General features: G+C 51.8%; 1 protein-coding gene across 1 annotated transcript in view; it reads left to right on the top strand.

Moving 5' to 3' along the window:
- LOC146172641 (uncharacterized) overlaps positions 1-16,851 on the top strand; it is a 90,803-nt gene that overhangs the window by 56,665 nt on the left and 17,287 nt on the right. The window contains exon 10 of the mRNA XM_084584320.1: positions 14,675-14,710. Within this exon, the coding sequence (XP_084440446.1) occupies positions 14,675-14,710 (36 nt within the window). The remainder of the gene's footprint in view (positions 1-14,674; positions 14,711-16,851) is intronic.

Here is a 16,851-nt window from a genome sequence, read left to right as displayed (position 1 = left end):
CGACGCAGTCGGGTTGGCAAAATGCATTGGCGGGTAGTTAATAGAAGCTGCAATTTCAGGAGCTTGGGAGAAAGGCTGCACTTGAATCGCTTGTGGTGGGGAAGCCGGCCGTCTAGAGGCCCTCTGGACAGTAACCTCAGCAAATTCATGCAGAGGAAGCGTGTTGATCCGTAGAAGTTCTTCGCGCACGATTTGCCGCATAGTTAACGGAAGATCTAGTTGGGCATGGTCATCAAGACTGGCCGCGGTAGGCACGTTGGCCAGCCGCCCAAATTTCGGCGCAATACGACGCGTTTTAAAAGTTTAAAAAGCGTGGATGTGTCTAATGACATCGGAGACAGTGTCAAGGCTCTCTTTGGCGATTAAGAAGTTGTACACGTCCGCCGCGATACCCTTCAAAATGTGACCGACTCTGTCTTCCTGGGGCATGTTGGAATTGACAAGTTTGCATAACTTGGGGATCTCTTCTGTGTAAGTTGTACAAGTTTCATCGGGCAGTTGAGCTCTTTGAGCAAGGGTCTGCTCAGCCCGCTTTTTGCTGGGAAGAGAGTCGGCAAAACGCAGTTTTAACTCGGTGGCGAACCGTTCCCAAGTCGTCAAGTTGCCCTCGTTACTCTCAAACCAGGTCATAGCCGCGTGAGTGAGAAAGAAAACGACGTTTGTTAGCATGGTAAGAGGGTCCCATCGGTTGTACCGACTAACTCGTTGATAACCAAGTAGCCACTTCTCAACATCCTCACCTTCTCCGACAAAAGGTCGTGGTTCCCGGTAAGTCTGGGACGGAATAGGGCTGGAGTGGGCAGGCATGCCGCCAGCCTGGCTTGCAGCGTCGCGGCTTGCACGGTTTGAGTCGGTGTGGTCCATGATGGTCGTGAGCGGTGGCAGTCCAGCGATGCGGCGACTACGTCGAAGCTCCAGCACCTTCCACCAAGTTGTTACGATGTAATAAGAAGGGGTGTTTATTTACAGTGCTGATGTAGCGAAACAAGATGAAGCCTACTAGCGCCCAGAAACTAACGCTTCTTCCTCCTCCTCTGCCACACCATCACAATCCTTCATCGTTGTCAGTAGCGTGACAATATATATATATATATATTGTAACGTAACGTTACACAGAAGGCGCTCTGGCACTCTGGCACCGAAGAACACCAACAGTCAGTCAGGGCAGCACAAGAGCGGAGCACCGTTTCGCTTCGTCGTCTTCTCCCAATCGCCCGTTGAAATCTTCGTCGTCTATGGATGGCATGTGTCATTGCCCCCCTTCCTGGCAGCATCGCCTCGATGCTGCAAATGCTGCTTGATGCGATGAGCTGACAGATATTATGCTAGGTTGGTGTGGGTTGCCACAACACAAAACGGGGCACCATCAGTCTCAAGAATAGTCAGTGGGGCGATCGTGATAGGGTTTCATCCGGACGACGTGTACAACATCAGTGAACTTGCGTCGTCTGCGGCTTGAGGGATCTTGGGTTGCGGATTCAACTTCATAAGTAACGTCGCTGAGGCGGCGGAGGACACGATATGGGCCGAAGTACCGGCGCAGCAATTTTTCAGAGAGCCCACGATGACGAACGGGCGTCCAAATCCAGACATAGTCTCCAGGCTCGTAGGCAGCGAAGCGCCGTCCCCTGTTGTAACGGTCAGCGTCTAGTTTCTGTTGTAGGTATATGCGCTGCCTTGCTAGCTGCCGCGCTTCTTCCGCACGCTGGGTAAAACTGGCGATGTCCAGGTCAAGCTCATCTTCGTCGTCGGTGTATACGGGCAGCATTGTATCCAGTGGAGTGGTCACTCGACGGCCGAAGACAAGCTCGAAGGGTGTCAGCCGCGTCGTCTCCTGAAGTGCCGTGTTATATGCGAACGTGGCATATGGGAGGATTTGATCCCAGGTCTTATGCTCTATATCCACGTACATAGACAGCATGTCGGCCAGAGTTCTGTTTAGCCGTTCCACCAAGCCATTAGTTTGCGGGTGGTATGCCGTGGCCCGTCTATGGCTAGTGTGTGTAAGGTTCAGTACAGCCTTAGTCAGGCGGGCCGTAAAAGCTGCCCCGCGATCGGTAATGATAACAGCCGGAGCGCCGTGACGCAATACGATGTCGTGGACAAAAAACTCTGCGACTTCGGTGGCAGTTCCATTTGTGAGCGACGCGGTCTCAGCATATCGGGTCAAGTAGTCTGTCGCGACAACAATCCAACGCTTTCCATTACTTGACTTCGGGAAAGGACCAAGAAGATCCATCCCCACTTGTTGGAAAGGAGTTTTCGGTGGAGCGATCGGCTGAAGAAATCCAGCTGGTTTCACGGGTGGAGTCTTTCGGCGTTGACAATCGCGGCAGGTTTTAACGTAAGACCGTACTGAAGGTAATAATTTCGGCCAATAATATTTCTCCCGAATTCTTGCAAGCGTACGACTAACTCCCAAGTGGCCGGCGGACGGTTCGTCGTGACAAGCGCTTAAGATGTCGGGCCGCAGGTGCGTAGGCACTACGAGTAGAAATGTCTCTTTTGATCTTTCAAAATTGCGTTTGTAGAGAACTCCACTTCGTAAAGCGTATGACTGCAAGCCACGACGAAAAACAAGCGGTACTCTACCACTGCGTCCTTCCAGATAATCGATGAGCGGCGTCAGCTCCGGGTCCTTGCGTTGAAGGTCAGCCATATGGGATTGGGTAATGGCCCCAATAAAGGGAAAATCATCGGCGTTTTCCACTGCAGTGGAGTCCAATGGCGCGCGTGACAGGCAATCCGCATCTTGGTGTTTATGTCCCGACTTATAGACAACAGTGACGTCATACTCTTGAAGACGGAGGCTCCAACGAGCTAAGCGTCCAGACGGGTCTTTAAGGCTTGCCAGCCAGCACAAGGAATGATGGTCGCTGACAATACGGAAGGGTCGTCCATACAAATATGGTCGAAACTTGCTGATGGCCCAGATTACCGCAAGGCACTCCTTCTCCGTTGTCGAATAGTTCGCCTCCGATCGTGAGAGTGTTCGGCTCGCGTAGGCGATAACCCGTTCTATTCCGCCTTGCCACTGAATGAGTATCGCGCCGAGGCCAACGTTGCTGGCATCAGTATGTACGTCGGTTGCGGCGTCTTCATCGAAATGGGCGAGTATTGGGGGTCTTTGTAGGCGGCTTCTAAGCTCCTGGAAGGCTTGTTCTTGATCGTCTCCCCACAGGAAGGGTATGTCTTCTCTGGTTAGTGCTGTCAGTGGTTCAGCTATCTTAGAAAAATCTTGGACGAAGCGTCGGTATATGAACAAAGACCTAGAAATCGTCGAAGTGCCTTTTTATCGGTGGGGCGTGGAAAATTTGACACTGCGGTTGTCTTCTCGGGATCAGGAAGAACGCCCTGTGCACTGACAACATGGCCGAGAAAGCGTAGTTCCTTGAAAGCAAAGTGGCATTTCTCAGGCTTGATCGTTAGTTGCGCGCCTTTGAGTGCTTGAAGCACGACGCGCAACCGGTCCAAGTGTTGCTCGAAAGTAGGCGAGAAAATAACGACATCATCTAAGTACACCAAGCACGACTGCCACTTAAGACCTGATAAAACCGTGTCCATCATACGTTGGAACGTGGCCGGTGCAGAGCAAAGACCAAACGGAAGCACCTTAAACTCGTATAGGCCGTCGGGCGTCACAAATGCAGTCTTCTCTCGGTCTCTCTGATCCACCTCGATTTGCCAGTATCCGCTTTTGAGGTCTAATGAGGAAAAGTACCTGGCATCACGTAGTCGGTCGAGGGCATCATCAATCCTGGGCAGCGGATAGACGTCCTTTTTAGTCACGTTATTTAACTTTCGGTAATCGACACAGAATCTCAAGCTGCCATCTTTCTTTTTGACAAGGACCACTGGCGACGCCCATGGGCTCGTCGAAGGCTGGATCACGTCGTCCGCAAGCATTTCATCCACTTGTGCCTTAATGGCGCCACGTTCCTTAGGAGAAACCCGGTACGGGCGCTGGCATACCGGTAACGTGGTCTCATCGGTGATGATGCGGTGCTTGGCGACTGGAGTACGACCGACCTTAGAGCCTGTGGCGAAGCAGTCTGCGAAATCGCTCAGAAGAGCCGAGAGAAGATTCCTCTGATCGGGCCTCAAGTCGGGGTTAATTTTAACGGTTTGCAGAGCATGACAAGGTGCGGCCTCTTCTTTAGGATTCGCTCCGGCGGTGCATAAATGAGGCAAGGCAGCAACATCGTGAAGGACGGCAACAGCCGTGTCTTTGGCGAGATGCCGCATCTCCTTAGCAAAATTTGTCAGGAGGACAGTAGCACAGCTGTTCTGGAGTTGTACGAGTCCTCGAGCAACGGCTAATTCCTTCTCGAGTAGTAGCGGAAGGTGCCCATCCGCGATGCCCTCGTAATCGTGGAATAAGTCATGCTTTACAAGAACCAACACACTAGAACGTGCCGGAACCCTCACGTCATCGCCGACTATACGCAAAACGTTCAGACCCGAATCTTCGTTTTCAATGCGCGCCACGGCTCGTTTCGTCGAAAAGGAAACACGCGCTTCTTTCAGGTCAATGACAGCGCCGTTGGTCTGCAGGAAGTCTAGACCAAGGATCAAGTCTTTCGAACAATCAGGAAGCACGATAAATTCTCCGACATACACAAAACCATGGATGCCGACCCGCGCTGTGCACTTGCCTGCAGGTTCGATCAAGTGACTTCCCGCCGTGCGAATTTTCGGGCCGGACCAATGTGTCAAAACTTTCTTCAGTTCTCGGGCGAGACCACGGCTCATTACTGAATAATCGGCACCAGTGTCGAGTAACGCGGTGACATCTACTCCATCAATCGTTACACATAAATCGGAGGTAGTATGCCGGATGCTGTCGCTACCTGACACAAGCGAAATCTCGTCGGGTCGGCCTGACGATGACGGAGGATCTTGACATTTCCCGACATCAGCGACCCTGCCTCCGAAGGCCGCTGGTATTAGTTTTCCCGGCTAGGGCTGGGAGAGGAGCGGCGTCGGGAAGAGTGGGGACTTGTCGAACGGTAGCTCGTCGGGGACGTCGATCGACGCTCTTGGTACCCGGACGTGACGGGATACTGTCGCGCTGCAAGGTCGCTTGCAACCTCAGTAGGCCGTTCGTCATTCCGATGGAAGAGTGCCTCCGAGGCGAAACCCCTCATGTTGACGCGGCGGTACGGGCACGCCCGGTAAAGGTGACTGGCTTCCCCGCAATGATAGCACAGGGGCCGACGGTCCCGGGGTCGCCATACTTGACTTTTACGGGGTCGCTGGTAGATTGGCGGAGGGGAGTAGTGAGGCTCCATGCGGCTCCATGCGAGTCCCTCCATGCGGTGACCCTGCGGCTCCATTGCTGGAGCTGCGGCGTTGATACTATGGTCCGGCGGGGGAGCCCTACGCAAGACGGACGCGTAGGTGGGCCTCGCGTCGAACGTCTGGTGGGGAACGCGTTGCTGGGGAACGTCAGCAACTTGCTGAGCTGCCATACGCACCTCGTCCCGGACGACTTCAGCCAGTGAAGGAAAAGCTGTTGTGTTGCAAGGCATCCGGAGCGCTTGCAGTTCCTCCCGCACGACAGAACGGATGAGATTTCTTAGTGCGTCTATGTCGCTGCCGACATGCACAGGGGGTGCGTCGGACCCAATGACGTTCACGTTACGGTTGTACTGACGGGCTCGGTGTTGCAGCGTTGTCTCCATGGTCGCTGCCTCGCTGAGAAACTCCGCCACAGTGCGCGGTGGACTGCGCACCAGTCCCGCGAAAAGTTCTTGTTTAACGCCGCGCATCAGGTGACGCAGTTTCTTATCTTCAGGCATTTGCGGGTCCGCACGCTTGAAAAGGCGAGTCATGTCCTCAAAGAACATACGCACGCTCTCGTTCTGGCGTTGATTGCGCGAGTGTAGCGCAACCTCTGCTCGCTCCCGGCGGTCGGCGCTAGGAAAGGTGGCTTTCAAATCACGACAGAAGGCTGCCCAGGATGGAAAGGAAGCCTCATGGTTTTCAAACCATGTCCGTGCAGACTCTTCAAGAGCGAAGTACACGTTGTGGAGCTTGCGCTCATCAGTCCACCCGTTGTAACGCGCAACTCGCTCGTAGTTCTCAAGCCAGTCCTCGGCGTCCTCGAACACGTCGCCATGAAAAGAGGGGGGTGTTCGCGGCTGATGACACAGGATGTTGGTGGGAAGCCTGCTCTCAGATGTCATTACAGCAGGTTCTATGGCCGTCTGAGGGTGCGTCGTCCTGGTAGCGGCCGGAAGTGGTCCGAATTCAGGAGGCTCTCCACGTAGGCGGCGGCCGAGGCGTTGATGTACGGGGGTAAGCTCCGTATTGGCAGGTTGATTATGCAGGACTGGATCGGTACCCGGCAATTCCTCCACCAGATTTGTAACGTAACGTTACACAGAAGGCGCTCTGGCACTCTGGCACCGAAGAACACCAACAGTCAGTCAGGGCAGCACAAGAGCGGAGCACCGTTTCGCTTCGTCGTCTTCTCCCAATCGCCCGTTGAAATCTTCGTCGTCTATGGATGGCATGTGTCAATATATATATATATATATAAATATATATATATATATATATATATATATATATATATATATATATATATATATATATATATATATATATATGTATATATATATAAGTGAAAAATTGCTTCATACTGTTTCCAAGTTTATTTGTAGTCGACGTTTCGGCAGGAGCCCTGCCTTTCTCAAGACTTGGAAACAGTATGGAAACAGTATAACTTGGAAACTTGGAAACAGTATGAAGGAATTTTTCACTTTTATGTAACCTCTAGCAACCAAGTACGTCTATATATATATATATATATATCGACCGAAGGGTACGCACCATTTAAAGAAACATTTTATTGCACTCGACGTTTCGATCAGAAGCTGGCCTTATCAGGAGCGTACACTTCACTTTATAACTTTTTAAGCGGCCGAGTACGTTAAATGTTCTCGCATCCCATAGATTATATATATGATGCCGTAAAATTTCGTACCACACGCACCATAGGGTTCTTTTTATAGGCTGGTTCCCGAAGGGGACTTAAAGCGGACGCAATATGTACGTATGTTTCGTGTTATGCCTTTCCTGGACTTTCAATTAGCAATCGTGACACCGCCGTTCGTCATGCAGCATTCCCGTGCTGTCATTCGATTGCCCGTTGCGCATAGCATAGAGCAGCCAGTCAAGTTGGTGCTCAGCTCGCGACAGGGATTCAAATCGACCAGATATACGAGGAAAATCACGATGAAACATTCGTGCTTTCGTCTTCCCAGCACGTATACGGTCTTGAGTGACCTCCGTCAGCGCACGTTAAAGATCCCCAGGTGATCGAAATTACTCCGTAGCCCTCTACTACGGCTCCTCTTTCTCTCTTTCCACTTTCACTTTCACCTTCCTCCCTTCCCTTACGGCGCGGTTGGGGTGTCCACTGAAAACAAGTGAGACATTTACCGCGCCTTTCCCTTCCTATAAGTAAAAAAATACGTAGGTTTTTCGAGAGAGAGAACAACTTTTATTTAAAATGCCCGCAGAATCGGTTAGGCTCCCTCCAAGCAGGGAGGACAAGCTTTTACCGTGACGCGGCCACTACGTCAGTCTCGTGCGTTGTGCTCCTTGAGGTCTTGTTACGTCCCTCGCTACTTCCGCGGGTTCGAGAGGGCCGCCGCCCCCTTCTTGGGGGTGCTGCCCCCCCTCTCCTCGGTTTCGCTCGGTCGCTGCCTCTCTAGAGCTGCCGAGACCTGCTGGACGGCCTTGAGTTGTGTCTCTTGATCACAGCTCCTCGTTGCAGCCTCTAGCTGCGGCGGAATCGTCGTCTTCTCGCTGGCTTCGCGCGGATTTACTCTACAGTCCCAAAGGGTGTGAGCCGCGGTGGCTCTCTCCTTCGCGCACAGTCTACACATGTCGCTCGCGTGCACACTCGGACACATGTGCTTAGCTAGCACCGGGGTGAGCAGGGACCCCGTCTGTAACTGTCTGTATAACACTGCCTCCTTCCGGGTAAGCCCCGGGTGAGGTGGCGGCATAGTCTGTCTGTTCAGTCTGTACCATTTCACTATTTCGTTGAAGGTGGTCATCTTGTCCTTGGCACTGCGCCGCGACCAAGACTCCAAGTCGGCCGTGTTTGCAGCCGCGCGGTTGGTTAGTCCTCGCGCGGCCGAGTTGGCTGTCTCGTTGTGGTTCACGTTTCCGCGTTCCGACACGTCACTGCCCATGTGGGCCGGAAACCACTTGATCACTACAGGACTTTTGCGTCCGACGTCTTCGGCCTTGCGCAGTATGCGCGCGGCCTCACTACATACCCTACCCTTGGCGTAGTTTTTCACTGCCGTTCTAGAGTCACACAACACTGTAGTGCATCCGGGGTCGGAAACGGCCAAGGCGATGGCCACCTCCTCCGCCCGGTGCGCTTCTCGAGTCCGGACGCTCACCGCGGTCTTCGTTGCACCCGTCGATGCCCCGACAACCACCGCCGCGTATGCGTTGGTGTTCCCTCGATACTCCGCCGCGTCCACGTAGGCGGCGCCTTCTTCTCTGGCGTGGAGGTCTACGAGAGCCCTGGCCCTCGCCAACCTCCGCTCCCTGTTGTGCTCGGGGTTCACGTTCTTCGCGATCGGGAAGACCATGAGCTTTCTGTTGATGCTATCTGGTATAGGTACGTCTTTCTGCTGCTTGCCTTCCCTCGGTTCGAGGCCAAGGTCCCGCAGTATCTGTCTTCCGGTTCTCGTTTCAGAGAGACGCTCGAGTTGCGCCGTTCTCTGTGCTTCGGCTATTTCGTCCAGCGTGTTGTGGACTCCCAGCGCCATGAATTTTTCGGTGCTCGTGCCCCCGAGGAGACCGAGTGCCGCCTTATACGCCTTGCGTATGGTGGCGTCTATCTTGTTACGTTCACTCGGCCTCCAGTTGTGGAAGGCGGCCACGTACGTTATGTGGCTAACTGCGAAGGATTGAACGAGCCTAGTCAGGCTCTCCTCCTTCATCCCCGCTTTTCTGTTGGACACCCTCTTGATGAGTCTCATTGCCGCAGCCGCTTTGCCCGCGAGCTTGTTGACCGTTTCACCGTTGGCTCGGTTTCGCTGGATGAGCAGCCCGAGTACTCGAATCTTCTCGACCTCCGGTATTACTTGTCCTCCCGCCGTCTTGACCGTGATCTTGGGACGCTCGTACTTGACTTCCATATTCTTTCTTTTCCGGCCCGATCCTTTCGGGGGAATCACCAGCAGTTCTGACTTGGCCGGAGAGCAAACGAGTCCAGACCCGTCCAGCTGCTCCTCGATGGCGTTGACCGCTTCTTGCAGCGTTGTCTCGATGTGTCCGTCGCTTCCTCCCGGTACCCATAGCGTAACGTCGTCGGCGTAGATGGTGTGCCGGACTCCCGCTACTCTTTCTAGCCGGGTGGCCACCCCGATCATCACGAGGTTGAAGAGTAGCGGGGAGATTACCGACCCCTGCTGAGTTCCGACGCTGCCCAGCTTCTTCTCTTCGAGCTGCAGGCCTCCAGCACAGATTTTGGTGGTCCGTTCCGTCAGGAAGTCTTTGATGTACTGGTATGTCCTCCTGCCCATGTTTAGCCTGGATACTTGGGCCAGGATAGCCGAGTGCCTCACTTTATCAAAGGCGCTCTGCAAGTCCAGCCCGAGTGCGGCTCTGTTGTCCTTGGTGCCCGTCGTATCGTCGATGATCTCGTTCTTCAGTAAGATCATGGCGTCTTGCGTCCCGAGTTTGTTCCGAAACCCGATGATGGAATTTGGGTAAAACTCCGATTCTTACAGGTAACGCTGCCACCTGTTCATGAGAACGTGCTCGAGGACCTTTCCCACGCACGAAGTGAGCGAGATCGGCCTGAGGTTCTCTATGTTGGGCGGCCTGCCAGGCTTGGGGATGAGGATCCTTGGCTGCTTTCCATTGCTTGGGTAGCCTTCCTTCTTGCCAGCACTTGTTGTAGAAGTTCGTGAGCGTTTCGATGGCCGCTTCGTTGAGGTTCTTGAGCGCTCTGTTGGTCACTCGATCGGGACCCGCGGCAGATCTTCGATTGAGATCCTGCAGGGCAACTCTGACTTCCCAGGTCTGGATGTCGCGATCTAGCGTCTCGTTCTCTTTGCCTTGGTAATCCGGGTGTCTTTCCGTGGGGGTGGTCGGCAGGTACTTGGCGTCCAAGCGCCGCTTGACCTCGTCTTCCCCGTGTTCGCAGATTGCTTTGTGTAGGATCCTGGCCAGGTTGTTGTGTTGGTGGCCCTTGGTCTTGGTTTCGTCGAGGAGGTGCCGCAGCATGTTCCACGTCTTGCCCTTGTGCATCTGTCCGTCGGCTTCGTTGCAGGCATCGTTCCACTGTTGGGTGCATAGCACCCTGCAGTGGACCTCGATCTGCCTGTTGAGCTCGGCGATCTTCTTCTTTAGACTTCGGTTGGTTCGTCGCTTCTGCCACCTCGCCTTTATGGAATGCTTGGCTTCTATCAGGTGGGCCAGCCGACTGTCCATCTTTTCTATCCGTTCGTCCGTCTCTAGCTCTTTGGCGGCTCCTTCCGTCGTCTCAACGACGTTGGCCGCCCATTGCTCTATGTCCGTAATGTCCACTTGCACCGCGGATAGCGCCTTTCGAAAGGCGTCCCAGTCCGTAATGCGATGCTTCCTTATGCCGGTGTTGCCTTGGCCTTCGAGCGGTACGACGACCTCCACGATGTAGTGATCGCTGCCCAGCTCTTGGCCCGTGTTTCTCCATTTCGCTTCTCTTGATCCTCCGTCAGTTTTGACGAAGGTAAGGTCCGGAGTTGTGTCTCTCGTAACAGATGTGCCGATCCTGGTGGGAAAGGCCGGATCCGTGATTAGGTTCAGTCCGACGTCGGTAGCGTCTTGCATCAGCTCTCTCCCCTTGACCGTCGTTCTGTGGTAGCCCCAGTCTTGGCTCGGAGCGTTAAAGTCTCCGCACACTACGAGCGTATTGCTCCCCGCGACTGAAGTTGCCTTGTGGAGCAGTGCCTTGAATTTCTGTTGTCCGTGGGAGGGATTGCTGTAGACGTTCACCAGGAAAGTGCTCTCCTTCCTCTTCTTGCCCGTGATTACTTCCACCGTGCAGTGTTCGATGGCGCTTCTGCCGATCATTTCGTGTTCCACGAAGGTGATCCCTTTCCTTACGAAGGTGCAGACCCCTCTGCCCTTGCCCTTGGACGTGTCCCTTTTGCTCGGCGGGCTGTCGTGCGATCGGTAGCCCGGCAGTCTCGGCGTCTCTTCGCTGTGTGTTTCTTGAATCATTATGACGTCTGGTTTCCTCGTTAGTTGCTGCAAGTGTTGCTGCAGCACCGCTCTCTTGCCGGTAAAGCCGTTGCAGTTCCAGTGCCAGACCAAGAGGTCTCTCACTGGTGGTGTGGATGTTGCTGTACGTGCTGTCCCGTCCATGATTGCTGCAGTTTGGCGATGATCTGTGCTTCCATACCTTGTATTTGTGCCTGTATCTGCGTCTGCATCTGTGCTTGCGTTTGCGCCATCATGTTCTGGATTGTGCTCTGTATGTTCGTTGTCATCTGCTGAACCGTTTGCGTGAGCGCAGTAAGGCTTTCGTTGGTTACCTTGCTGATCGTCTCAAGACGGTCGAGTCTGTCGTCCTGTTTTTCGATTCTTTCCATTGTCTTTCGTTCCTTGGCGCCCTCTATGGCTCTCCTCTTGGGAGCCGGTCCCGCCGCTTTCGTGGCTCTCGGGTCCACCTCGACCTCTTGTTCGTCCTCGGTTATCTCTTCTTGTTTCCTCTCTTGTGCGGGCTTCGGCAGCAGCTGCTGCTTTTGCTGCATCGCAATTAATGTCGTTAGCTTCGCGTTGATTTCCTTGATGGTTGCGTCCTGTTCGGCGATTCTCTGCTTTAGCTTCTCGTTCTCGTCTCTTAGGGCTTTTATTACCACCCCGTTCTCTTCTTGGAACTTCTTCGTGGCGTTTTGCGCCGGTGGTTGTCTCTTCTCTGCCATGTTTGCCTTGACTGTTTCGGCCCAGGCGACTCTTTCCCCCGATTGCGACGGTCTGTGGCGGCTGGCGCTCCTGCTTCCCTTGCTGTTGTCCCTCCTGCGGCTGCTGTCGCGCTGCCTCGAATCTCCGCGGGGTCTCTCGGCAGACGGCTCTCGCAGCGGCGGAAAGCTTTTCGGATCCAGTTGCTGCTGCCTGGCTTCCATCTTGCGTTCCCATTGCCGTTTTTTGAGCACATACGGCATCTTGTACTTGTTCTTGCATTCCCTCTCGCCCGTTGGATGCTGTCCCCCGCAGAGCCTGCACTTGGGCTTGCATTCGCGTTTGTGATCCTCGCTGGGGTTCGCGATTCCGCAGCCGAAGCATACTCTGGTGTTGGGATTCGGGCATACGTCTCTTCTATGGCCGATCTTGCCGCATTGCCTGCACACGTCAAAGTGCTTGCGGTAAAGCCCGCACCTGACTAATATCGAGCCATACTTGACGTAGTTCGGTACTTTCTCTCCTGCGAAGAGTACTATCACCGTGGTTGTATTGCCGATTCTGTGCGCCTCCACCGCTAGGGGGTTGCACGGGTTCACGATGTTTTCGGCTATCTCCTCCGGGGTGTCGGCTACGGCTATGCCTCGGATGACTCCCTTGACCGTGCCGCCCGGCGCCGTTCGGTAGGCGCTGACTTCGTATGTCCTGTCTCCTACGTTAAGGGTTTTGACCTTAGAGTACAGCGTGGCACGCCTCTCGTCCGGGGTGCTGACCACGATGATGTTTTGTTGCGCGTTCGTGGAGATGGTGTCTGCTTTGGTTTCTTCCTTCGTTACTCGAGCCGCCGTCATGACGGCCGACATAATTATTGAAACCTCAGTTCTCGCTACGTTGAGACCTCCCCGTGGTCTCATGACTATCTTAGTGTCTTCCTTCGGCATGTCCATCGGCATCCTCGCCGCTTTCGTTACCGAGGCTGCAACTCTCTTAGCAAAGCTGACCCTAGTCTTGGGTCTAGACTGGCGAGTAATGGCGGCGGACTCACCGTTTTCCTTGCCGGCCATGATCTGCTTGACGCGCTTGCCGGAGGCCGACCAGCCTTCGACTTCTTCCGGTGTAATGTCCTCTCCTTGAACTTCAATGCACGTACGCCCGCCGAGACTGCCGATGCTCGGTGCTGACGTCATGTTGTCTTCCATCGACGTGGCCACTTCCATTTCGGACGCCATCTTGGTCGTACTCGTCGCCGGGTTAGGCCTAGCGGCCGGGCCCGTCGCCACCGGTGGCCGTACTCGTGGTAGGCCGACGTTAGGCTTAGAGAAAAGTCCGCACCGCACCAGAGAAAAGTCCTCGTAAATCGGGAGAATCACGTACCGCTTGGTCAAAACTGGTACCGGTCGATGCCCCGCACCTTCGCGCACACTTTGGTACCAAATATATCGCGGTAACTGTAAATTAACACTGCGTTAATTGGCACAATAGCAGGGGCCGATGAGAAGCACGTCTCCTCCCGTCGGCGACCGCAGCGCCCTCCACGTAGGTTTTTCAACGCGAAATTCATCTTCAGGTTTCACATATTAGTGCACGTGAACGCTTTGGTTGTTCTATCACTTTTCGCTGACTCTGCCTCGTAAAGCAACGACATAAAAACCAACCGTTTTGACAGTCGTTGATTATATTCATCGGATGGATTTATGTATTTACCCTCATCATGAAAAGGAGTGATATCAAAGAGAGAAATATTATCAATGAAAAAGAGGCTTGACAGGCGGTGATTATATTTATCGGATGGATTTATGTATTTACCCTCATCATGAAAAGGAGTGATATCAAAGAGAGAAATATTATCAATGAAAAAGAGTCTAGGCCTCCAGATAATAGGTATTTGCTTTCAAATGGGGTATTTGTTTGTCTTCGCCAGATTTTGGTGCAACGCGTTGTGGCAGGAAAGTGCTGTAAAGTGCTTCGAAACGCCTTATGAACATTAAAACTTCGAGCTCGTGTTTCTGTAGAGTTTATATTTACTGAAGTGACGAAAGGCGGAGGCTATTTAGTCTCAGTTTGCTGATATACGCAATCGTCCCGTGAAGGAAAAGATTGTTGATGGGATCACAGGGGAAACCTTTGAAAGGAAAATCATGTATGCAGCGGTTCCATTTGCTCTCGCTGGCTTTCGCGGCCTGCTCAGTACAGCAAAAACAGTAGTCATAATTATTTTTGTTAGTTTTTCTTTGTCCAGCAAACCCAGAAACTTTTGGCGAGCACGTTTTCCAAGAAGAACATTTTCTCATGTCAGAAAAGTCTACTGGAAAAATCCTTATTTCCGAAGCACTCCACTCTGGAGGCTCATAGTGTTTGCTATCACTGTATTTGCTAAAGCAAAAAGAAAACCTACCTTTTACTTTCCTGCTCTGTGCCAGCGAAGCAAACACAAAAAGAAATGTGTCTATGGAGGGCAAGACTAACCGTCCCTTTGTTATTTGCACAAAAGTATGTCACACTATTCAACAGCGGCCTAGTAATTAAAATCGATGTCAAAGAAAGCTGGGGCTTGAATCATAGGCAACATTTATCCTTGCTGCTCCTCTGCATCAGTAGGCACCAGTTGAGCAAGCACGTTCTGAGTTTAGTCATCCCTACACCACTTTTCCTTCATTAGATGACCCGAGAGAAAATCGCAAACTAGGCTATCCTCATCTTTTTGTACTGACCTTATTATCTTAAGGAGTTTTTGTTTTTCGGTTCACAGGTCAGGGGCTCTATCAAGACCACCGATGATGCCAAGGTAAGCCGTTGTGACAGTCGTGTGAAAATATATTGTAGGAAGATGTTGTTTGCGCGGGAAATGTGCTAAAAGACGGCGCAGCTCTTGTCTCGACAGCTATTCAACGGATTCAGCAGATTAAAAGCAGAAGAATCTGGTTGTTAAATCATTTTTGTTCACCGATGCAGGTTCGCGCAGCACCAGAAATTCGATCGAAATGTGCGACCAAGTGAGAACGTTGCATTCTTCTTACTATAAATAAGATGACTGTGCCCGCGTGCAATATTTCTTTTTTCTTTTTCTTTTTGCGCACAATTTCAAGCAATTATATTTTTTTGGTATGTTCATTCGTCACTTCGTATGCGAATTCATGGAAAAAAAAATACGTTTTTGTCCTTCGATTAACTTGGCGAGGTTATGCAGGTCTTTGGACCCAAATGTTGGTTTTCCGATTTCACTGCCACGCACACGTGAGTCACAATACTCAAAACAACCTGTGCTAGGAAGTTTCTTTCATGTAGAGGTAAGACTTTCGTTTTCCAAGTTCATGCATTATTTCTAAAATTAGTGAAATGACTGGACTTTACACCCAGATTCACTGCTGGGCAGTGACCATGGATTTTCAAGGGATAATATGACTGCGAGATATTTTATTCATAGTACTATGACCAATTAAATTGAGCAACCATAGGAAGAAGACCTGTTGGACGCGCATATATGCTATTGACAGGCAAGCTGAATGATATCCTTGAGATACATACGCCCTTAGCATCAATTTTAGAATTGCAAATGTGCGTTTAGGAGCTTAAGCCATAATTAGGCTGCGGAAATATGTTTACGACTAACAGCAGCGCTTAAAGCACCACGAAAAGCTATTTACGAAACGTGGAAAGCGCGAGCAGTAGTAGTTCCGTCAGTCCTCTCCGAAACGCAGTAATGTTTAGGCAAGCACCGAACTTACCGCCTATCCAAATTGACGCTTCTCTCTATTTCATCTCAGTGCGCGCCGGCGCGCAAAAAAAAAGAAACAAAAATTAAGAAACCGAGTCGCGATGGCACTCCCTCCGCCCCTTTTCCCGCCTCGACCCGTCCGCGTTATTCGAGAGCGTCCAATTTGGGGGCGCACCCAGCAAGCCCCGATGGCGTCATCGGGAAGGGAGTGCGCAGAGTGATGTCGCCCCCGTTGGTTCTCAGCAGTCGCCAGGAGCACTCGTTAAAATCATTTGTAAATTATATGTGCGAAGGCCTTTTTATTTAGTCTCAAATAGTCAAAGACCACCTGTACGGATCTCCCAATAAAATATTACCATATTTATCGTTTCAGGGTCCCGTTAAGGTAGTTATTTCCTGCAGAAATTAAGACTGTCGCCTCTAAATTATACGCTCTCTTGTCTATGAACAGAACGTAATATCCGTGAGTGCGTGAAAACTGGTGTTTCAGTTTATTCAGAGGACATGCGCTGGTGTGGAATATGAAGCGAGGCAACAGCTGACATACAAGCCAATTACAGCTACCTCTGCTCTTATTTGAAGCCATAAAGCGGCTGATGTCTTTGAACTAACTACAGACACTGTATAAACATGTGTAGAATATAAATAAACACGTTGTTGTGTTTAGGTGAAGACAGGGTCTTTTTGGCGGCAAAGTGGGTTAAGATTATTTCGCCCAGTGTACATTTTGAGCGTGTGCCTGCAGAAGCACTGCTTTAGAGTGAATAGCGTAAATATATTCTACTTTGGCACTGCGGCATATTTGCTGCAATACGTGAAGTGGTTATGCATGGCAAGTCACATGGTTTGGCGAGTGGCTCATAAACTTCATTCGACTGCAAAACCTCCATGCTCTCAGAAGGGACTGGTTGGCAGAGGCACAAAGGCTATGCCGTATTTTTGTTGTCTCTTGCTTTTAGAAGTTTGTTTAGTGCGAAAGTTTCAGCGGTATAGTTATTTTGCGTCCTTAAAGCGCATTCCTTTAATGAATCTACGCTGCCTACAGTTCTCGGCTAGGTGTTTCAAATCACTAACGATTCGTTTCCAGAGAGAGAGAGAGAGAAAGAGAGAGAAAATTTTATGTCCACTGGTGTGGGCCAGGCACGGCCTCACTGCACTAGATGCATGACTGTCCATGTCGCTGCAGTACACCCGCGGCCCACGTGATGGCG

Source organism: Amblyomma maculatum, chromosome 11 (assembly GCF_055883805.1).
Source record: "Amblyomma maculatum isolate TAMU_Amacu chromosome 11, ASM5588380v1, whole genome shotgun sequence".
Classification (NCBI taxonomy): domain Eukaryota; kingdom Metazoa; phylum Arthropoda; class Arachnida; order Ixodida; family Ixodidae; genus Amblyomma; species Amblyomma maculatum.
The sequence above is the reverse complement of the archived record's forward strand: the minus strand, read 5'-3'. Positions and strand labels throughout refer to the sequence as shown.